The 23750-nt window shown below is 53.0% G+C and overlaps 1 protein-coding gene across 1 annotated transcript in view; it reads right to left on the reverse strand.

The window, feature by feature from the left end:
* Positions 1-206: 206 nt before the first annotated feature.
* The window catches only part of NVL (nuclear VCP like), a 135794-nt gene continuing 112250 nt past the window's right edge, over positions 207-23750 (reverse strand). Inside the window, exons 21-23 of the mRNA XM_088450344.1 lie at positions 5668-5756; positions 5133-5203; positions 207-741 (exon numbers count right to left, since the gene is read on the reverse strand). Coding sequence (XP_088306470.1) covers positions 697-741; positions 5133-5203; positions 5668-5756 — 205 coding nt within the window. The 3' untranslated portion in view covers positions 207-696. The remainder of the gene's footprint in view (positions 742-5132; positions 5204-5667; positions 5757-23750) is intronic.

A 23750-nucleotide genomic window follows, 5' to 3' on the forward strand; every position in this document is an offset into this window, starting at 1 on the left:
AGGTGCGAGAATCCTGTCAGTCTCACTGAGGTGCGAGAATCCTGTCAGTCTCACTGAGGTGCGAGAATCCTGTCAGTCTCACTGAGGTGCGAGAATCCTGTCAGTCTCACTGAGGTGCGAGAATCCTGTCAGTCTCACTGAGGTGCGAGAATCCTGTCCCACCTCAATATCTTGTTGGTGCCAAAAAGTATAACAGGGGACAGGGAAAGAGGTAGCAAAAACATTTTATTTTATATTTTTACTACAAAACAATGCATTTAGGACAGGGTGTGAGCTATAAGTGTCCCTCCAGCTGTTGTTGAACTCTCACATCCCAGCATGCCTTGCAACAGTTTTAGCATGGTCAAATAGCAAAACTGTGACAGGGCATGCTGGGATTTGTAGTTCTACAACAGCTGGGGGGGGGGGACGGCACTTATTGCCTACCCCTAATTTAGGAGAATGTTTTGCCCCTTCTTCACTTCCAGCTTGGACAATATCTATCAGTCTTATATACAGAATTCCGCACCTAGTGCTTCCACAACAGCCAGAAGCCAAACGATGGCGTTATTTCACAACGTCGCCACTTCACGGCGTCTAGCACCACACTCAACCCGAGTCCACTGGATGCCATTCATAGTAAAAGGATGACGGGTGCTTTGCGCAATCCACAAGCCGAGAATCGCCGGGCTGTTATCTCCCCACCTCCAGTACTGGTCAGCGGCTGAGAGACTGGCGCAGCTGCTCGTACATGATCTGATCCTGCAGAGGGGGAGAGGGGAACGTTATCATGTTATTTGGGCTGTTTCAAGTGCTCCTGAGTATTTCTATGGAGCAGTTACAGGAATGCAGTGTACTTGTACTTACGAAACACAGAGTAGCAAACACACAGTATATACTGATTAATCACTTTACAGAGCACTCAGCACAGAATTTGCACATTCTCTCTGTACATATTGCCAAAAAAATAAATAAAATGTTTGTAGTCCATTTAAATTCTAAGGGAAACTAAAGGTGAATGTAAACTATAAAAGATAAAAGTATAACACAATACTCTTATTTTAGGACTTGTATTAGCATATTAGAAACTAGGCAATCTGCATGCAGAGACCATTTTATATTCCCCAATGGTTTGCAACGCTCGTCACCGGTCGCTCTCTGAGGTGTGATAATCCGCTCTCACTATAATACCCAGTGGGTGTGGCCAAGAGGCAAGGGATGTGTGACATCAACGGATGGACATGTCATTGGCGGGGTGGCCATGATGTCACTAGTGGGAGTGGCCATGCCCAGAAAGTGTTGAAAGCCTGGCAGAGCGCTAACCGGCGGCAGATACGGTGCGATAAGTTTGCTCATAGAGATTCGCGAGTCCTTAGACGCCACCATCACTTGTACCAGACCATTGGCAGGTGCAGTCACGCCGTCTGACCGCAGCCTCCTATGCCTGCGGCTACGAGTCTGTGACCGCAGCCGCTCTGCCCTGACACGTCAGCGACACTCCCATAACACCCACTGAACGGACCATTTTTGTGTGCACTACCAGTCACCGCCCAGGAATGCCCATCACTTTTCCGCCACCCTTGTGATACAGTCTGTGCGCGCACACTGTGTAACGCATGCGGCAGGGGTTGTCAGAAATTTTTGCGCAGTCGCAAATAGTCGCTCAACTACGTGAACATCGAAACTGCGTGCGGCTCGGAATGTGGCGCTGTGGGCGGGGAGCTGTTAAATGTTTTTTTTTTTTTTTATATCAATAGTAAACAAATATTTGGCTGGATTTTTTTTTTTTTTTGTATACTATTGATCACAAACGTTACGTTCCCCCCGCTGCCCCCCACTCCGCTCTCCAAACATTCCTTCTCCTCCTGACTAGATCGGCTCTCCACAACATCACCAATTCATCCCATTACAGTAGGTACAGACAACCTCTATGCAACCATATTACTGCTTCTGTAACTTAGATATCACATCACAGTACTGCACGGAGATCTTGCAGGCAGCAGCCCTAACTAGCTCCCTCCTGACCGCTGGGGGAGAGGAGAACCCAGATTCCGCTCACTTGTTAATGCATATCGGTATAGTCTTATTACATCACAGCTGTTGTAGGAATACATGTCCCAGCATGGCCCTGCCAAGCACAACAAATGGCGAGGCTAGCTATAGGTTAGGCCCAGTGCCCTCAGCTTGCATAATTCTCTGTCAACGTGCAGAGGAGAAAACCACACCTGGGGATTTGGCGGGCGAGAAGACTGAGTAAGCCCTACGGACAAAAGCACAAAACTCTGATCTCCGCATAGGAGAAACACGTTCCGTCCTGTAATATTGACGACGTGCTGCATTATATTTACACGGTTACTTGATGGAAACAGAGGGCCTGATTCAGACTGCAGAGCGCTCGCAAACGGGTCGATGTTGGATCAGTGCGCATGCGCACGGACCCGGCTCCGTCGTGCGCATGCGCGAGACCCGGATAGCGACGGGCACACCGTCGCTATGGGTCTCGCTACAAAGGGGGCGTGCTGTCGATGGTGAGTGACAGCACGCCCCCTTTGGTGGGCGTGTCGGGGCGTGGCTGCCCAGACGGAGGCGTTCCCATGGGAACGACTACCGTCTGGGGCCGGCCCCACTGACATCACAAGTGATGTCAGTGGGAGCGCTTTCGGCTCTGATAGAGCACTCCTGGGCTTGCGGCAGACGAGACCCTGCCGTAAGGGTCTCGTCGCAAGCCCGATGGTCGCGATGGTCTTGACCATCGCGACCATCATCTTGGATGCTCGCTATAGCTGTGGGTGGTAAAAAACGCCCTGATTCAGAGCGGGCGCTCGTTCAGAGCGTCCGGCTCTGAATCAGGCCCAGAAGCCGATGGTCTATTTTGCCGTTCCCTTAACTACGACGCTCAGTTTTCTGTATCCGGAGGAAGTCAATCTGCCGGCTGTAAGACGTGGCGCTCACATGAGAAATACCGGCCCCCAAACAAGGGTCCTTCTGTGCTGCGATATCCGGCACTGACGGCGCAGATGCAGATTGGGGTCGCCTTAAAGAGACACACACCTTCTTCTCACATAGGAGTTATCTAATGGGACGTCCAGACAGAGCTGTGCATTATTTATCTGTGCTTAGCGCCTGCTACAGTGCAAACAGCAGCTGATACTTTGTAACCTGGTATATAAATAAGAGTTTAATGATAATAATAATCTGTATAGGCCGCTTCTTAGAACACAGGAGAGGAGGCACAAGGGTGGAAGCTCCTTATTCCAAGCCTTATGTATTATATTATAATATAACATTCTCCTCTAATAATGAGGATACGTAAAATAAGGGCATCGGAACCAGGAAACAGCGGCACGGGGAAAAGATACAACAGAACAAACCTCTACATTAACCAGTACATGGAAATACAGTTGTGTCCTCATACACCCGTCCTTTCTGCGCCATATGGTGCGAGACATTTGGCGCGGCTTAGATGCGACACTACGGGTAGCGATTCCCGGACTCCGTTATTCAGAGTCTGTGGGGCTGATTCAGAGATGTGCGCTGTTCTGTTTACATAGTTGAGCGATAATTGGAAATCTGCGCATTCGCCTGCGTCGAAAGTGGCTCCGGCGTCTCAGTTCCTGCGGCCATTTTCAGTAGCCATAGGGTTACTCAGAACTGCGATAATTGAATGATATGCGACCGATACTGTGTAATTGCGCACAGTTGCTTGGATTTGCCAAGCCGCGGGTGGGTATCTTCCTCACCATCTGCGGTGGTAATAGCGCACAACTCCGAATCAGGCGCTATGTCGCATTATAGCCACAGCTAACATTGCTTAGTGTCCTGGGCGCCCAGGATTAGTAATTTTGTTGCAATGTAGTTGGTATAAAGTCGCGGATTAAGAACACTTTGTGGCGGAACGCGTGGGGCAGCTCATCCGAATCAGTTCTCGTCCCTTTTGCCTTTTTCCCGGTTAGCGTCAGAAATGCTCACAGCAGCGCCGGCGTACCCGGCAGTATACATTTGTCACATTAGAGATGCGACTAAGGGGCGTATTCAATTAGAGGCGAAAAGTCCTTCTCCTGTTTCAGAGGCGAAAACTTATTGTGCGCGTCCCCGCTTTTCGCCCTATTCAATTCCAAACCACGCGAAAACAGGAAAGCGGCGAATGCGAAACAGGCGTAAAGTACTGTCAGAAGTGGGGAGGTCAGTCTGTACCCCAAAAAAAGAGAATGAATGCAGATGTGTACTAATACCCTAATAATAGAGTTTAGGGTACGTAAGTAGTTTAATTGCCTGCTATTAGCATATATGTAAAAGTGGCGAAGAATGGCATAAAGCTGTATTTTTTGGTGAAAATAAGGAATCCAGGCAAATTTGGGGTACTTGAAAATGGGCGCTAGCATATTTCTATGTCTCTAAGGTGAACTTTTAAAAAATTTCAAAAACGTACCATCTACAAGCACCTGCAATCCCAAAAACACCTGACCCATCCTTGCAGACCCCCAAGTCTATTTCGCTAGTTTTTAGGGCTGTCCCCCCACCTTTTTACTTTTTCACCCCATAAATGAAAATACTTATTTGGGGTGTTTAGTTTGTGGTTTTTTTTAAAGTTTTTTTTCCAAGATTTGGCCTTTGGGGGGCTGTGCTAAGGGTTCTGGGTGGTTTCCCCATGTTTGCACCCCAAAATAAAGATTCCGCACGTCTTTTCACCCGCTATTCATAGGCAAATCTTTTACGCCTATTACATTGCATCGAGTTTCCGCGTAGGCGAATTCCGGCTGGAATTGAATTTGGAGATAAGTTCTGACCAGGCGAAAAGCGGCAATAGGCGAAACTTTTTCGGCGATTACGGCTTTTCGCCTCTAATTGAATACGACCCTAAGACGCATATTCGCTATAAAGCTGTGCATTGGGATGCGTGGCGCGGCTTAGTCTCTAAATCTGCGGCGCACCGAACGGGGCTACTTGGCGCAATTAGAGGATGTATGAATGTATGTGTGTGTGTATGTATGTATGTATGTATGTATGTATGTGAATACATCTATATATGGAAATATGGAAGAGAAAGTAATAATAATACTCATGTCGCCAATGTAGATCATTAGTATCCTAGCGCCCGTTAGCACTGCAATAATGTAACCACTCCCACCCGCCGGCAGAGGGACACCTCTCACCTTTTTGGAGACGGAGGGCTTCACCTTCCTGAACGCCTCTTCAAAGTGTTTCTGGTAAACGAGGATGTTTTCTGAAAGACCGGGGAGACATGCGGCATTATTTAGCGCAGCTAATTGCATCGTCCTGAGTGTAAAACAGGCGGACGGGGTAATGAGGAGAGTCAGAAACCTAACTGCTCGGGAATTGCTGGCCCATAGGCCCGGCACTATGCGCAGGTGATGTCACTGGGTCCTAGGGAATTGATTGGTCAATTAAACATCGGTTCAGCCAACAAAATGGCTGCTGCCACCACTGTGACGCAGGGACACTAGTTTAGGTGATGAACAAGCTTAAGCTGAAGAATAGTTTAATTTAGAATTCCTGGAAACAGAAACTTCTCACCAAACGCGAGGTAGAACTTTCAGTGTAAAACTTTTAGGAAAGTTACTTTATTTTCGGTGGGAAGAGGTTAATCCGGATACTGTGCATCCGATGTGCTCAGCCGGGCAGCCAAGCGGGGACAACCTGCACCACTTCACGGCTATACGAACTCACCTACGCTGCCAGCAGGATCCGGCTGTGACATCCTGCTCCGCAGGAGACTGATGGAGGCCTCTCGTACAAGAGCAGACAGGTCGGCCCCCCTGTACAAGGGAAAAGGCAGTCATGAGACAAAGGTGCAATCAGTGGTATCAGCAGCAAGTCATTTACAGGCGGCCCGGGCACAGAATACACAAGGACACACAATGATTACAGGCAGCCCGGACACACAATGATTACAGACAGCCCGGGCACAGAACACACAAGGACACACAATGATTACAGACAGCCCGGGCACAGAACACACAAGGACACACGCTGATTACAGGCAGCCCGGGCACAGAACACACAAGGACACACGCTGATTACAGGCAGCCCGGGCACAGAACACACAAGGACACACGCTGATTACAGGCAGCCCAGGCACAGAACACACAAGGACACACGCTGATTACAGGCAGCCCGGGCACAGAATACACAAGGACACATGCTGATTACAGGCAGCCCGGGCACAGAACACACAAGGACACACGCTGATTACAGGCAGCCCGGGCACAGAATACACAAGGACACACGCTGATTACAGGCAGCCCGGGCACAGAACACACAAGGACACACGCTGATTACAGACAGCCCGGGCACAGAATACACAAGGACACACGCTGATTACAGACAGCCTGGGCACAGAACACACAAGGACACACGCTGATTACAGACAGCCCGGGCACAGAACACACAAGGACACACGCTGATTACAGGCAGCCCGGGCACAGAATACACAAGGACACACGCTGATTACAGGCAGCCCAGGCACAGAATACACAAGGACACACGCTGATTACAGGCAGCCCGGGCACAGAACACACAAGGACACACGCCGATTACAGACAGCCCGGGCACAGAATACACAAGGACACACGCCGATTACAGGCAGCCCGGGCACAGATAACACAAGGACACACGCCGATTACAGGCAGCCCGGGCACAGAACACACAAGGACACACGCCGATTACAGGCAGCCCGGGCACAGATAACACAAGGACACACGCCGATTACAGGCAGCCCGGGCACAGATAACACAAGGACACACGCCGATTACAGGCAGCCCGGGCACAGATAACACAAGGACACACGCCGATTACAGGCAGCCCGGGCACAGATAACACAAGGACACACGCCGATTACAGGCAGCCCGGGCACAGATAACACAAGGACACACGCCGATTACAGGCAGCCCGGGCACAGATAACACACGCTGATTACAGGCAGCCTCATAAAAATGTAATTTGTAGTAGATGAAAGATAAGCGGTCACATGTTTGTATCCGGAGAACCACAGCGACGCTCCTGTTAGCGTTTTGGTAACTTCACACCACTTTGATCAGGCTTGTAATGTGCAATTCAGTTCTTTCCCCCTAGAACTTTCATACTGGGATTACTGGTGGATTTTTGGCTGACATGACACCTACCGTGCTGAGCGTTCAGGGGCTGAATGTGAGTTAGTGTGTGTAGCGTTTCTTGTATGACTTGGCACTGAGCTCTCATAGTAAACGAGCATATACAAATACAGGGGTGCAGAGATACGCGCATTGTGATCATATCTACATTTACCCCGGGGAGGTGATACAGTACTACAGGGGTGCAGAGATCAGTAAGGGCGCGTCTACATTTACCCCCGGGGAGGTGATACAGTACTACAGGGGTGCAGAGATCAGTAAGGACGCGTCTACATTTACCCCCGGGGAGGTGATACAGTACTACAGGGGTGCAGAGATCAGTAAGGGCGCGTCTACATTTACCCCGGGGAGGTGATACAGTACTACAGGGGTGCAGAGATCAGTAAGGGCGCGTCTACATTTACCCCCGGGGAGGTGATACAGTACTACAGGGGTGCAGAGATCAGTAAGGGCGCGTCTACATTTACCCCCGGGGAGGTGATACAGTACTACAGGGGTGCAGAGATCAGTAAGGGCGCGTCTACATTTACCCCCGGGGAGGTGATACAGTACTATAGGAGTGCAGAGATCAGTAAGGGCGCGTCTACATTTACCCCGGGGAGGTGATACAGTACTACAGGGGTGCAGAGATCAGTAAGGGCGCGTCTACATTTACCCCCGGGGAGGTGATACAGTACTACAGGGGTGCAGAGATCAGTAAGGGCGCGTCTACATTTACCCCCGGGGAGGTGATACAGTACTATAGGGGTGCAGAGATCAGTAAGGGCGCGTCTACATTTACTCCCGGGGAGGTGATACAGTACTACAGGGGTGCAGAGATCAGTAAGGGCGCGTCTACATTTACCCCGGGGAGGTGATACAGTACTACAGGGGTGCAGAGATCAGTAAGGGCGCGTCTACATTTACCCCCGGGGAGGTGATACAGTACTACAGGGGTGCAGAGATCAGTAAGGGCGCGTCTACATTTACCCCCGGGGAGGTGATACAGTACTACAGGGGTGCAGAGATCAGTAAGGACGCGTCTACATTTACCCCCGGGGAGGTGATACAGTACTACAGGGGTGCAGAGATCAGTAAGGACGCGTCTACATTTACCCCCGGGGAGGTGATACAGTACTACAGGGGTGCAGAGATCAGTAAGGACGCGTCTACATTTACCCCCGGGGAGGTGATACAGTACTACAGGGGTGCAGAGATCAGTAAGGGCGCGTCTACATTTACCCCCGGGGAGGTGATACAGTACTACAGGGGTGCAGAGATCAGTAAGGGCGCGTCTACATTTACCCCCGGGGAGGTGATACAGTACTACAGGGGTGCAGAGATCAGTAAGGGCGCGTCTACATTTACCCCCGGGGAGGTGATACAGTACTACAGGGGTGCAGAGATCAGTAAGGGCGCGTCTACATTTACCCCCGGGGAGGTGATACAGTACTACAGGGGTGCAGAGATCAGTAAGGGCGCGTCTACATTTACCCCGGGGAGGTGATACAGTACTACAGGGGTGCAGAGATCAGTAAGGGCGCGTCTACATTTACCCCCGGGGAGGTGATACAGTACTACAGGGGTGCAGAGATCAGTAAGGGCGCGTCTACATTTACCCCGGGGAGGTGATACAGTACTACAGGGGTGCAGAGATCAGTAAGGGCGCGTCTACATTTACCCCCGGGGAGGTGATACAGTACTACAGGGGTGCAGAGATCAGTAAGGGCGCGTCTACATTTACCCCCGGGGAGGTGATACAGTACTACAGGGGTGCAGAGATCAGTAAGGGCGCGTCTACATTTACCCCGGGGAGGTGATACAGTACTACAGGGGTGCAGAGATCAGTAAGGGCGCGTCTACATTTACCCCCGGGGAGGTGATACAGTACTACAGGGGTGCAGAGATCAGTAAGGGCGCGTCTACATTTACCCCCGGGGAGGTGATACAGTACTATAGGGGTGCAGAGATCAGTAAGGGCGCGTCTACATTTACTCCCGGGGAGGTGATACAGTACTACAGGGGTGCAGAGATCAGTAAGGGCGCGTCTACATTTACCCCGGGGAGGTGATACAGTACTACAGGGGTGCAGAGATCAGTAAGGGCGCGTCTACATTTACCCCCGGGGAGGTGATACAGTACTACAGGGGTGCAGAGATCAGTAAGGACGCGTCTACATTTACCCCCGGGGAGGTGATACAGTACTACAGGGGTGCAGAGATCAGTAAGGACGCGTCTACATTTACCCCCGGGGAGGTGATACAGTACTACAGGGGTGCAGAGATCAGTAAGGACGCGTCTACATTTACCCCCGGGGAGGTGATACAGTACTACAGGGGTGCAGAGATCAGTAAGGGCGCGTCTACATTTACCCCCGGGGAGGTGATACAGTACTACAGGGGTGCAGAGATCAGTAAGGGCGCGTCTACATTTACCCCCGGGGAGGTGATACAGTACTACAGGGGTGCAGAGATCAGTAAGGGCGCGTCTACATTTACCCCCGGGGAGGTGATACAGTACTACAGGGGTGCAGAGATCAGTAAGGGCGCGTCTACATTTACCCCCGGGGAGGTGATACAGTACTACAGGGGTGCAGAGATCAGTAAGGGCGCGTCTACATTTACCCCCGGGGAGGTGATACAGTACTACAGGGGTGCAGAGATCAGTAAGGGCGCGTCTACATTTACCCCGGGGAGGTGATACAGTACTACAGGGGTGCAGAGATCAGTAAGGGCGCGTCTACATTTACCCCCGGGGAGGTGATACAGTACTACAGGGGTGCAGAGATCAGTAAGGGCGCGTCTACATTTACCCCCGGGGAGGTGATACAGTACTACAGGGGTGCAGAGATCAGTAAGGGCGCGTCTACATTTACCCCCGGGGAGGTGATACAGTACTACAGGGGTGCAGAGATCAGTAAGGGCGCGTCTACATTTACCCCCGGGGAGGTGATACAGTACTACAGGGGTGCAGAGATCAGTAAGGGCGCGTCTACATTTACCCCCGGGGAGGTGATACAGTACTACAGGGGTGCAGAGATCAGTAAGGGCGCGTCTACATTTACCCCCGGGGAGGTGATACAGTACTACAGGGGTGCAGAGATCAGTAAGGGCGCGTCTACATTTACCCCCGGGGAGGTGATACAGTACTACAGGGGTGCAGAGATCAGTAAGGGCGCGTCTACATTTACCCCCGGGGAGGTGATACAGTACTACAGGGGTGCAGAGATCAGTAAGGGCGCGTCTACATTTACCCCGGGGAGGTGATACAGTACTACAGGGGTGCAGAGATCAGTAAGGACGCGTCTACATTTACCCCCGGGGAGGTGATACAGTACTACAGGGGTGCAGAGATCAGTAAGGGCGCGTCTACATTTACCCCCGGGGAGGTGATACAGTACTACAGGGGTGCAGAGATCAGTAAGGGCGCGTCTACATTTACCCCCGGGGAGGTGATACAGTACTACAGGGGTGCAGAGATCAGTAAGGGCGCGTCTACATTTACCCCCGGGGAGGTGATACAGTACTACAGGGGTGCAGAGATCAGTAAGGGCGCGTCTACATTTACCCCCGGGGAGGTGATACAGTACTACAGGGGTGCAGAGATCAGTAAGGGCGCGTCTACATTTACCCCCGGGGAGGTGATACAGTACTACAGGGGTGCAGAGATCAGTAAGGGCGCGTCTACATTTACCCCCGGGGAGGTGATACAGTACTACAGGGGTGCAGAGATCAGTAAGGGCGCGTCTACATTTACCCCCGGGGAGGTGATACAGTACTACAGGGGTGCAGAGATCAGTAAGGGCGCGTCTACATTTACCCCCGGGGAGGTGATACAGTACTACAGGGGTGCAGAGATCAGTAAGGGCGCGTCTACATTTACCCCCGGGGAGGTGATACAGTACTACAGGGGTGCAGAGATCAGTAAGGGCGCGTCTACATTTACCCCCGGGGAGGTGATACAGTACTACAGGGGTGCAGAGATCAGTAAGGGCGCGTCTACATTTACCCCCGGGGAGGTGATACAGTACTACAGGGGTGCAGAGATCAGTAAGGGCGCGTCTACATTTACCCCCGGGGAGGTGATACAGTACTACAGGGGTGCAGAGATCAGTAAGGGCGCGTCTACATTTACCCCCGGGGAGGTGATACAGTACTACAGGGGTGCAGAGATCAGTAAGGGCGCGTCTACATTTACCCCCGGGGAGGTGATACAGTACTACAGGGGTGCAGAGATCAGTAAGGGCGCGTCTACATTTACCCCCGGGGAGGTGATACAGTACTACAGGGGTGCAGAGATCAGTAAGGGCGCGTCTACATTTACCCCCGGGGAGGTGATACAGTACTACAGGGGTGCAGAGATCAGTAAGGGCGCGTCTACATTTACCCCCGGGGAGGTGATACAGTACTACAGGGGTGCAGAGATCAGTAAGGGCGCGTCTACATTTACCCCCGGGGAGGTGATACAGTACTACAGGGGTGCAGAGATCAGTAAGGGCGCGTCTACATTTACCCCCGGGGAGGTGATACAGTACTACAGGGGTGCAGAGATCAGTAAGGGCGCGTCTACATTTACCCCCGGGGAGGTGATACAGTACTACAGGGGTGCAGAGATCAGTAAGGGCGCGTCTACATTTACCCCCGGGGAGGTGATACAGTACTACAGGGGTGCAGAGATCAGTAAGGGCGCGTCTACATTTACCCCCGGGGAGGTGATACAGTACTACAGGGGTGCAGAGATCAGTAAGGGCGCGTCTACATTTACCCCCGGGGAGGTGATACAGTACTACAGGGGTGCAGAGATCAGTAAGGGCGCGTCTACATTTACCCCCGGGGAGGTGATACAGTACTACAGGGGTGCAGAGATCAGTAAGGGCGCGTCTACATTTACCCCCGGGGAGGTGATACAGTACTACAGGGGTGCAGAGATCAGTAAGGGCGCGTCTACATTTACCCCCGGGGAGGTGATACAGTACTACAGGGGTGCAGAGATCAGTAAGGGCGCGTCTACATTTACCCCCGGGGAGGTGATACAGTACTACAGGGGTGCAGAGATCAGTAAGGGCGCGTCTACATTTACCCCCGGGGAGGTGATACAGTACTACAGGGGTGCAGAGATCAGTAAGGGCGCGTCTACATTTACCCCCGGGGAGGTGATACAGTACTACAGGGGTGCAGAGATCAGTAAGGGCGCGTCTACATTTACCCCCGGGGAGGTGATACAGTACTACAGGGGTGCAGAGATCAGTAAGGGCGCGTCTACATTTACCCCCGGGGAGGTGATACAGTACTACAGGGGTGCAGAGATCAGTAAGGGCGCGTCTACATTTACCCCCGGGGAGGTGATACAGTACTACAGGGGTGCAGAGATCAGTAAGGGCGCGTCTACATTTACCCCCGGGGAGGTGATACAGTACTACAGGGGTGCAGAGATCAGTAAGGGCGCGTCTACATTTACCCCCGGGGAGGTGATACAGTACTACAGGGGTGCAGAGATCAGTAAGGGCGCGTCTACATTTACCCCCGGGGAGGTGATACAGTACTACAGGGGTGCAGAGATCAGTAAGGGCGCGTCTACATTTACCCCCGGGGAGGTGATACAGTACTACAGGGGTGCAGAGATCAGTAAGGGCGCGTCTACATTTACCCCCGGGGAGGTGATACAGTACTACAGGGGTGCAGAGATCAGTAAGGGCGCGTCTACATTTACCCCCGGGGAGGTGATACAGTACTACAGGGGTGCAGAGATCAGTAAGGGCGCGTCTACATTTACCCCCGGGGAGGTGATACAGTACTACAGGGGTGCAGAGATCAGTAAGGGCGCGTCTACATTTACCCCCGGGGAGGTGATACAGTACTACAGGGGTGCAGAGATCAGTAAGGGCGCGTCTACATTTACCCCCGGGGAGGTGATACAGTACTACAGGGGTGCAGAGATCAGTAAGGGCGCGTCTACATTTACCCCCGGGGAGGTGATACAGTACTACAGGGGTGCAGAGATCAGTAAGGGCGCGTCTACATTTACCCCCGGGGAGGTGATACAGTACTACAGGGGTGCAGAGATCAGTAAGGGCGCGTCTACATTTACCCCCGGGGAGGTGATACAGTACTACAGGGGTGCAGAGATCAGTAAGGGCGCGTCTACATTTACCCCCGGGGAGGTGATACAGTACTACAGGGGTGCAGAGATCAGTAAGGGCGCGTCTACATTTACCCCCGGGGAGGTGATACAGTACTACAGGGGTGCAGAGATCAGTAAGGGCGCGTCTACATTTACCCCCGGGGAGGTGATACAGTACTACAGGGGTGCAGAGATCAGTAAGGGCGCGTCTACATTTACCCCCGGGGAGGTGATACAGTACTACAGGGGTGCAGAGATCAGTAAGGGCGCGTCTACATTTACCCCCGGGGAGGTGATACAGTACTACAGGGGTGCAGAGATCAGTAAGGGCGCGTCTACATTTACCCCCGGGGAGGTGATACAGTACTACAGGGGTGCAGAGATCAGTAAGGGCGCGTCTACATTTACCCCCGGGGAGGTGATACAGTACTACAGGGGTGCAGAGATCAGTAAGGGCGCGTCTACATTTACCCCCGGGGAGGTGATACAGTACTACAGGGGTGCAGAGATCAGTAAGGGCGCGTCTACATTTACCCCCGGGGAGGTGATACAGTACTACAGGGGTGCAGAGATCAGTAAGGGCGCGTCTACATTTACCCCCGGGGAGGTGATACAGTACTACAGGGGTGCAGAGATCAGTAAGGGCGCGTCTACATTTACCCCCGGGGAGGTGATACAGTACTACAGGGGTGCAGAGATCAGTAAGGGCGCGTCTACATTTACCCCCGGGGAGGTGATACAGTACTACAGGGGTGCAGAGATCAGTAAGGGCGCGTCTACATTTACCCCGGGGAGGTGATACAGTACTACAGGTGTGCAGAGATCAGTAAGGGCGCGTCTACATTTACCCCCGGGGAGGTGATACAGTACTACAGGGGTGCAGAGATCAGTAAGGGCGCGTCTACATTTACCCCCGGGGAGGTGATACAGTACTACAGGGGTGCAGAGATCAGTAAGGGCGCGTCTACATTTACCCCCGGGGAGGTGATACAGTACTACAGGGGTGCAGAGATCAGTAAGGGCGCGTCTACATTTACCCCCGGGGAGGTGATACAGTACTACAGGGGTGCAGAGATCAGTAAGGGCGCGTCTACATTTACCCCCGGGGAGGTGATACAGTACTACAGGGGTGCAGAGATCAGTAAGGGCGCGTCTACATTTACCCCCGGGGAGGTGATACAGTACTACAGGGGTGCAGAGATCAGTAAGGGCGCGTCTACATTTACCCCCGGGGAGGTGATACAGTACTACAGGGGTGCAGAGATCAGTAAGGGCGCGTCTACATTTACCCCCGGGGAGGTGATACAGTACTACAGGGGTGCAGAGATCAGTAAGGACGCGTCTACATTTACCCCCGGGGAGGTGATACAGTACTACAGGGGTGCAGAGATCAGTAAGGGCGCGTCTACATTTACCCCCGGGGAGGTGATACAGTACTATAGGAGTGCAGAGATCAGTAAGGGCGCGTCTACATTTACCCCCGGGGAGGTGATACAGTACTACAGGGGTGCAGAGATCAGTAAGGGCGCGTCTACATTTACCCCGGGGAGGTGATACAGTACTACAGGGGTGCAGAGATCAGTAAGGGCGCGTCTACATTTACCCCCGGGGAGGTGATACAGTACTACAGGGGTGCAGAGATCAGTAAGGGCGCGTCTACATTTACCCCCGGGGAGGTGATACAGTACTACAGGGGTGCAGAGATCAGTAAGGACGCGTCTACATTTACCCCCGGGGAGGTGATACAGTACTACAGGGGTGCAGAGATCAGTAAGGGCGCGTCTACATTTACCCCCGGGGAGGTGATACAGTACTATAGGAGTGCAGAGATCAGTAAGGGCGCGTCTACATTTACCCCCGGGGAGGTGATACAGTACTACAGGGGTGCAGAGATCAGTAAGGGCGCGTCTACATTTACCCCCGGGGAGGTGATACAGTACTACAGGGGTGCAGAGATCAGTAAGGGCGCGTCTACATTTACCCCCGGGGAGGTGATACAGTACTACAGGGGTGCAGAGATCAGTAAGGGCGCGTCTACATTTACCCCCGGGGAGGTGATACAGTACTACAGGGGTGCAGAGATCAGTAAGGGCGCGTCTACATTTACCCCCGGGGAGGTGATACAGTACTACAGGGGTGCAGAGATCAGTAAGGGCGCGTCTACATTTACCCCCGGGGAGGTGATACAGTACTATAGGGGTGCAGAGATCAGTAAGGGCGCGTCTACATTTACCCCCGGGGAGGTGATACAGTACTACAGGGGTGCAGAGATCAGTAAGGGCGCGTCTACATTTACCCCCGGGGAGGTGATACAGTACTATAGGAGTGCAGAGATCAGTAAGGGCGCGTCTACATTTACCCCCGGAGAGGTGATACAGTACTACAGGGGTGCAGAGATCAGTAAGGACGCATATACACTTACCCCCGGGGAGGCGATACAGTACTACAGGGGTGCAGAGATCAGTAAGGGCGCGTCTACACTTACCCCCGGGGAGGTGATACAGTACTACAGGGGTGCAGAGATCAGTAAGGGCGCGTCTACATTTACCCCCGGGGAGGCGATACAGTACTACAGGGGTGCAGAGATCAGTAAGGGCGCGTCTACATTTACCCCCGGGGAGGTGATACAGTACTATAGGGGTGCAGAGATCAGTAAGGGCGCGTCTACATTTACCCCCGGGGAGGTGATACAGTACTACAGGGGTGCAGAGATCAGTAAGGGCGCGTCTACATTTACCCCCGGGGAGGTGATACAGTACTATAGGAGTGCAGAGATCAGTAAGGGCGCGTCTACATTTACCCCCGGGGAGGTGATACAGTACTATAGGAGTGCAGAGATCAGTAAGGGCGCGTCTACATTTACCCCGGGGAGGTGATACAGTACTACAGGGGTGCAGAGATCAGTAAGGGCGCGTCTACATTTACCCCCGGGGAGGTGATACAGTACTACAGGGGTGCAGAGATCAGTAAGGGCGCGTCTACATTTACCCCCGGGGAGGTGATACAGTACTACAGGGGTGCAGAGATCAGTAAGGGCGCGTCTACATTTACCCCCGGGGAGGTGATACAGTACTATAGGAGTGCAGAGATCAGTAAGGGCGCGTCTACATTTACCCCCGGGGAGGCGATACAGTACTACAGGGGTGCAGAGATCAGTAAGGGCGCGTCTACATTTACCCCCGGGGAGGTGATACAGTACTATAGGGGTGCAGAGATCAGTAAGGGCGCGTCTACATTTACCCCCGGGGAGGTGATACAGTACTATAGGAGTGCAGAGATCAGTAAGGGCGCGTCTACATTTACCCCCGGGGAGGTGATACAGTACTATAGGAGTGCAGAGATCAGTAAGGGCGCGTCTACATTTACCCCGGGGAGGTGATACAGTACTACAGGGGTGCAGAGATCAGTAAGGGCGCGTCTACATTTACCCCCGGGGAGGTGATACAGTACTACAGGGGTGCAGAGATCAGTAAGGGCGCGTCTACATTTACCCCCGGGGAGGTGATACAGTACTATAGGAGTGCAGAGATCAGTAAGGGCGCGTCTACATTTACCCCCGGGGAGGCGATACAGTACTACAGGGGTGCAGAGATCAGTAAGGGCGCGTCTACATTTACCCCCGGGGAGGTGATACAGTACTACAGGGGTGCAGAGATCAGTAAGGGCGCGTCTACATTTACCCCCGGGGAGGTGATACAGTACTACAGGGGTGCAGAGATCAGTAAGGGCGCGTCTACATTTACCCCCGGGGAGGTGATACAGTACTACAGGGGTGCAGAGATCAGTAAGGACGCATATACACTTACCCCCGGGGAGGCGATACAGTACTACAGGGGTGCAGAGATCAGTAAGGGCGCGTCTACATTTACCCCCGGGGAGGTGATACAGTACTACAGGGGTGCAGAGATCAGTAAGGGCGCGTCTACATTTACCCCCGGGGAGGTGATACAGTACTACAGGGGTGCAGAGATCAGTAAGGGCGCGTCTACATTTACCCCCGAGGAGGTGATACAGTACTACAGGGGTGCAGAGATCAGTAAGGGCGCGTCTACACTTACCCCCGGGGAGGTGATACAGTACTACAGGGGTGCAGAGATCAGTAAGGGCGCGTCTACATTTACCCCCGGGGAGGTGATACAGTACTACAGGGGTGCAGAGATCAGTAAGGGCGCGTCTACATTTACCCCCGGGGAGGCGATACAGTACTACAGGGGTGCAGAGATCAGTAAGGGCGCGTCTACACTTACCCCCGGGGAGGTGATACAGTACTACAGGGGTGCAGAGATCAGTAAGGGCGCGTCTACATTTACCCCCGGGGAGGCGATACAGTACTACAGGGGTGCAGAGATCAGTAAGGGCGCGTCTACATTTACCCCCGGGGAGGTGATACAGTACTATAGGGGTGCAGAGATCAGTAAGGGCGCGTCTACATTTACCCCCGGGGAGGTGATACAGTACTACAGGGGTGCAGAGATCAGTAAGGGCGCGTCTACATTTACCCCCGGGGAGGTGATACAGTACTATAGGAGTGCAGAGATCAGTAAGGGCGCGTCTACATTTACCCCCGGGGAGGTGATACAGTACTATAGGAGTGCAGAGATCAGTAAGGGCGCGTCTACATTTACCCCGGGGAGGTGATACAGTACTACAGGGGTGCAGAGATCAGTAAGGGCGCGTCTACATTTACCCCCGGGGAGGTGATACAGTACTACAGGGGTGCAGAGATCAGTAAGGGCGCGTCTACATTTACCCCCGGGGAGGTGATACAGTACTACAGGGGTGCAGAGATCAGTAAGGGCGCGTCTACATTTACCCCCGGGGAGGTGATACAGTACTATAGGAGTGCAGAGATCAGTAAGGGCGCGTCTACATTTACCCCCGGGGAGGCGATACAGTACTACAGGGGTGCAGAGATCAGTAAGGGCGCGTCTACATTTACCCCCGGGGAGGTGATACAGTACTACAGGGGTGCAGAGATCAGTAAGGGCGCGTCTACATTTACCCCCGGGGAGGTGATACAGTACTACAGGGGTGCAGAGATCAGTAAGGGCGCGTCTACATTTACCCCCGGGGAGGTGATACAGTACTACAGGGGTGCAGAGATCAGTAAGGGCGCGTCTACATTTACCCCCGGGGAGGTGATACAGTACTACAGGGGTGCAGAGATCAGTAAGGGCGCGTCTACATTTACCCCCGGGGAGGTGATACAGTACTATAGGGGTGCAGAGATCAGTAAGGGCGCGTCTACATTTACCCCCGGGGAGGTGATACAGTACTACAGGGGTGCAGAGATCAGTAAGGGCGCGTCTACATTTACCCCCGGGGAGGTGATACAGTACTATAGGAGTGCAGAGATCAGTAAGGGCGCGTCTACATTTACCCCCGGAGAGGTGATACAGTACTACAGGGGTGCAGAGATCAGTAAGGACGCATATACACTTACCCCCGGGGAGGCGATACAGTACTACAGGGGTGCAGAGATCAGTAAGGGCGCGTCTACACTTACCCCCGGGGAGGTGATACAGTACTACAGGGGTGCAGAGATCAGTAAGGGCGCGTCTACATTTACCCCCGGGGAGGCGATACAGTACTACAGGGGTGCAGAGATCAGTAAGGGCGCGTCTACATTTACCCCCGGGGAGGTGATACAGTACTATAGGGGTGCAGAGATCAGTAAGGGCGCGTCTACATTTACCCCCGGGGAGGTGATACAGTACTACAGGGGTGCAGAGATCAGTAAGGGCGCGTCTACATTTACCCCCGGGGAGGTGATACAGTACTATAGGAGTGCAGAGATCAGTAAGGGCGCGTCTACATTTACCCCCGGGGAGGTGATACAGTACTATAGGAGTGCAGAGATCAGTAAGGGCGCGTCTACATTTACCCCGGGGAGGTGATACAGTACTACAGGGGTGCAGAGATCAGTAAGGGCGCGTCTACATTTACCCCCGGGGAGGTGATACAGTACTACAGGGGTGCAGAGATCAGTAAGGGCGCGTCTACATTTACCCCCGGGGAGGTGATACAGTACTACAGGGGTGCAGAGATCAGTAAGGGCGCGTCTACATTTACCCCCGGGGAGGTGATACAGTACTATAGGAGTGCAGAGATCAGTAAGGGCGCGTCTACATTTACCCCCGGGGAGGCGATACAGTACTACAGGGGTGCAGAGATCAGTAAGGGCGCGTCTACATTTACCCCCGGGGAGGTGATACAGTACTATAGGGGTGCAGAGATCAGTAAGGGCGCGTCTACATTTACCCCCGGGGAGGTGATACAGTACTATAGGAGTGCAGAGATCAGTAAGGGCGCGTCTACATTTACCCCCGGGGAGGTGATACAGTACTATAGGAGTGCAGAGATCAGTAAGGGCGCGTCTACATTTACCCCGGGGAGGTGATACAGTACTACAGGGGTGCAGAGATCAGTAAGGGCGCGTCTACATTTACCCCCGGGGAGGTGATACAGTACTACAGGGGTGCAGAGATCAGTAAGGGCGCGTCTACATTTACCCCCGGGGAGGTGATACAGTACTATAGGAGTGCAGAGATCAGTAAGGGCGCGTCTACATTTACCCCCGGGGAGGCGATACAGTACTACAGGGGTGCAGAGATCAGTAAGGGCGCGTCTACATTTACCCCCGGGGAGGTGATACAGTACTACAGGGGTGCAGAGATCAGTAAGGGCGCGTCTACATTTACCCCCGGGGAGGTGATACAGTACTACAGGGGTGAAGAGATCAGTAAGGGCGCGTCTACATTTACCCCCGGGGAGGTGATACAGTACTACAGGGGTGCAGAGATCAGTAAGGACGCATATACACTTACCCCCGGGGAGGCGATACAGTACTACAGGGGTGCAGAGATCAGTAAGGGCGCGTCTACATTTACCCCCGGGGAGGTGATACAGTACTACAGGGGTGCAGAGATCAGTAAGGGCGCGTCTACATTTACCCCCGGGGAGGTGATACAGTACTACAGGGGTGCAGAGATCAGTAAGGGCGCGTCTACATTTACCCCCGGGGAGGTGATACAGTACTACAGGGGTGCAGAGATCAGTAAGGGCGCGTCTACACTTACCCCCGGGGAGGTGATACAGTACTACAGGGGTGCAGAGATCAGTAAGGGCGCGTCTACATTTACCCCCGGGGAGGTGATACAGTACTACAGGGGTGCAGAGATCAGTAAGGGCGCGTCTACATTTACCCCCGGGGAGGCGATACAGTACTACAGGGGTGCAGAGATCAGTAAGGGCGCGTCTACACTTACCCCCGGGGAGGTGATACAGTACTACAGGGGTGCAGAGATCAGTAAGGGCGCGTCTACATTTACCCCCGGGGAGGCGATACAGTACTACAGGGGTGCAGAGATCAGTAAGGGCGCGTCTACATTTACCCCCGGGGAGGTGATACAGTACTATAGGGGTGCAGAGATCAGTAAGGGCGCGTCTACATTTACCCCCGGGGAGGTGATACAGTACTACAGGGGTGCAGAGATCAGTAAGGGCGCGTCTACATTTACCCCCGGGGAGGTGATACAGTACTATAGGAGTGCAGAGATCAGTAAGGGCGCGTCTACATTTACCCCCGGGGAGGTGATACAGTACTATAGGAGTGCAGAGATCAGTAAGGGCGCGTCTACATTTACCCCGGGGAGGTGATACAGTACTACAGGGGTGCAGAGATCAGTAAGGGCGCGTCTACATTTACCCCCGGGGAGGTGATACAGTACTACAGGGGTGCAGAGATCAGTAAGGGCGCGTCTACATTTACCCCCGGGGAGGTGATACAGTACTACAGGGGTGCAGAGATCAGTAAGGGCGCGTCTACATTTACCCCCGGGGAGGTGATACAGTACTATAGGAGTGCAGAGATCAGTAAGGGCGCGTCTACATTTACCCCCGGGGAGGCGATACAGTACTACAGGGGTGCAGAGATCAGTAAGGGCGCGTCTACATTTACCCCCGGAGAGGTGATACAGTACTACAGGGGTGCAGAGATCAGTAAGGGCGAGTCTACATTTACCCCCGGAGAGGTGATACAGTACTATAGGGGTGCAGAGATCAGTAAGGGCGCGTCTACATTTACCCCCGGGGAGGTGATACAGTACTATAGGAGTGCAGAGATCAGTAAGGGCGCGTCTACATTTACCCCCGGGGAGGTGATACAGTACTATAGGAGTGCAGAGATCAGTAAGGGCGCGTCTACATTTACCCCGGGGAGGTGATACAGTACTACAGGGGTGCAGAGATCAGTAAGGGCGCGTCTACATTTACCCCCGGGGAGGTGATACAGTACTACAGGGGTGCAGAGATCAGTAAGGGCGCGTCTACATTTACCCCCGGGGAGGTGATACAGTACTATAGGAGTGCAGAGATCAGTAAGGGCGCGTCTACATTTACCCCCGGGGAGGCGATACAGTACTACAGGGGTGCAGAGATCAGTAAGGGCGCGTCTACATTTACCCCCGGGGAGGTGATACAGTACTACAGGGGTGCAGAGATCAGTAAGGGCGCGTCTACATTTACCCCCGGGGAGGTGATACAGTACTACAGGGGTGCAGAGATCAGTAAGGGCGCGTCTACATTTACCCCCGGGGAGGTGATACAGTACTACAGGGGTGCAGAGATCAGTAAGGACGCATATACACTTACCCCCGGGGAGGCGATACAGTACTACAGGGGTGCAGAGATCAGTAAGGGCGCGTCTACATTTACCCCCGGGGAGGTGATACAGTACTACAGGGGTGCAGAGATCAGTAAGGGCGCGTCTACATTTACCCCCGGGGAGGTGATACAGTACTACAGGGGTGCAGAGATCAGTAAGGGCGCGTCTACATTTACCCCCGGGGAGGTGATACAGTACTACAGGGGTGCAGAGATCAGTAAGGACGCATATACACTTACCCCCGGGGAGGTGATACAGTACTACAGGGGTGCAGAGATCAGTAAGGGCGCGTCTACATTTACCCCCGGGGAGGTGATACAGTACTACAGGGGTGCAGAGATCAGTAAGGACGCGTCTACATTTACCCCCGGGGAGGTGATACAGTACTACAGGGGTGCAGAGATCAGTAAGGGCGCGTCTACATTTACCCCCGGAGAGGTGATACAGTACTATAGGGGTGCAGAGATCAGTAAGGGCGCGTCTACATTTACCCCCGGAGAGGTGATACAGTACTACAGGGGTGCAGAGATCAGTAAGGGCGAGTCTACATTTACCCCCGGAGAGGTGATACAGTACTATAGGGGTGCAGAGATCAGTAAGGGCGCGTCTACATTTACCCCCGGGGAGGTGATACAGTACTACAGGGGTGCAGAGATCAGTAAGGGCGCGTCTACATTTACCCCGGGGAGGTGATACAGTACTATAGGGGTGCAGAGATCAGTAAGGGCGCGTCTACATTTACCCCCGGAGAGGTGATACAGTACTATAGGGGTGCAGAGATCAGTAAGGGCGCGTCTACATTTACCCCCGGAGAGGTGATACAGTACTATAGGAGTGCAGAGATCAGTAAGGACGCCTCCACATTTACCCCCGGGGAGGTGATACAGTACTACAGGGGTGCAGAGATCAGTAAGGACGCCTCCACATTTACCCCCGGAGAGGTGATACAGTACTACAGGGGTGCAGAGATCAGTAAGGGCGCGTCTACATTTACCCCCGGAGAAGCGGTACAGTAAGGGAGCGTTCGTGAAAATGTGGCTCATGCAGACCAGCATGTCAGTAAGTATGCCGGCTAGGTAGCAGAGTGTATGTGGAACCAGGTATAGGGCAGGTGCAATTGTACGTGGATGAGGAGAACTTATACTAAATCAGGCTCATATTCTGCCGATGCAGGGGGTGCACTATTTTCCATGCACACATACATACATACTATATATATATATATATATATATATATATATATATATATATATATATATATATATATATAATTACATACACACACACACACACACACACACGTGTATCTGCTAAACTACAGCTGGAACGACAGTGACCTGAGCAAAGTTGGGCCTGCAGTTCCCGTTAATTTGACTGTTCAGGACATTTGTAGAAGGGCCACGAAACACACAAAGTCAGGGAACTAAAGCTGTGACCCTAGATATCGCTATTTGTGGCCGTCTGCATTCCCTACATGAGAGTGTAAGGGGCGGTACAGAAAGAACGGGGAAGGCGCAGGCAGTTTCCTGATAGGACAGCGCAGAAGGGGGTGGTGCCAGTATATAACGCTCCCTATCCATGACAACCAGCTCGTCACCTGAAGATGCGTTTACATGGTACCAGTCACTTAGCGGACGCGGGGGATCCGAGCTGCATGAGAAGGATTCTGAAACAGCAGGAATACCGGGGAGTCCGTGGTCAAGAAATTAGTTTTCCCATTGATATATTTCCAGTAGGAAAGCATGAGACGATGCTGGGATCCATAGTGTCCTCGGGCTACTTCCGCAAGGACCATATAACCGCGAATGGCTGGCATGTAATCATCTAGGTCTACGTGTAGATGACGGTCAGGCTTAGGGTGTCTGGCACAACAGGTA

Source organism: Taudactylus pleione, unplaced genomic scaffold, assembly GCF_031769625.1.
Source record: "Taudactylus pleione unplaced genomic scaffold, aTauple2 ptg000516l, whole genome shotgun sequence".
NCBI lineage: Eukaryota > Metazoa > Chordata > Amphibia > Anura > Myobatrachidae > Taudactylus > Taudactylus pleione.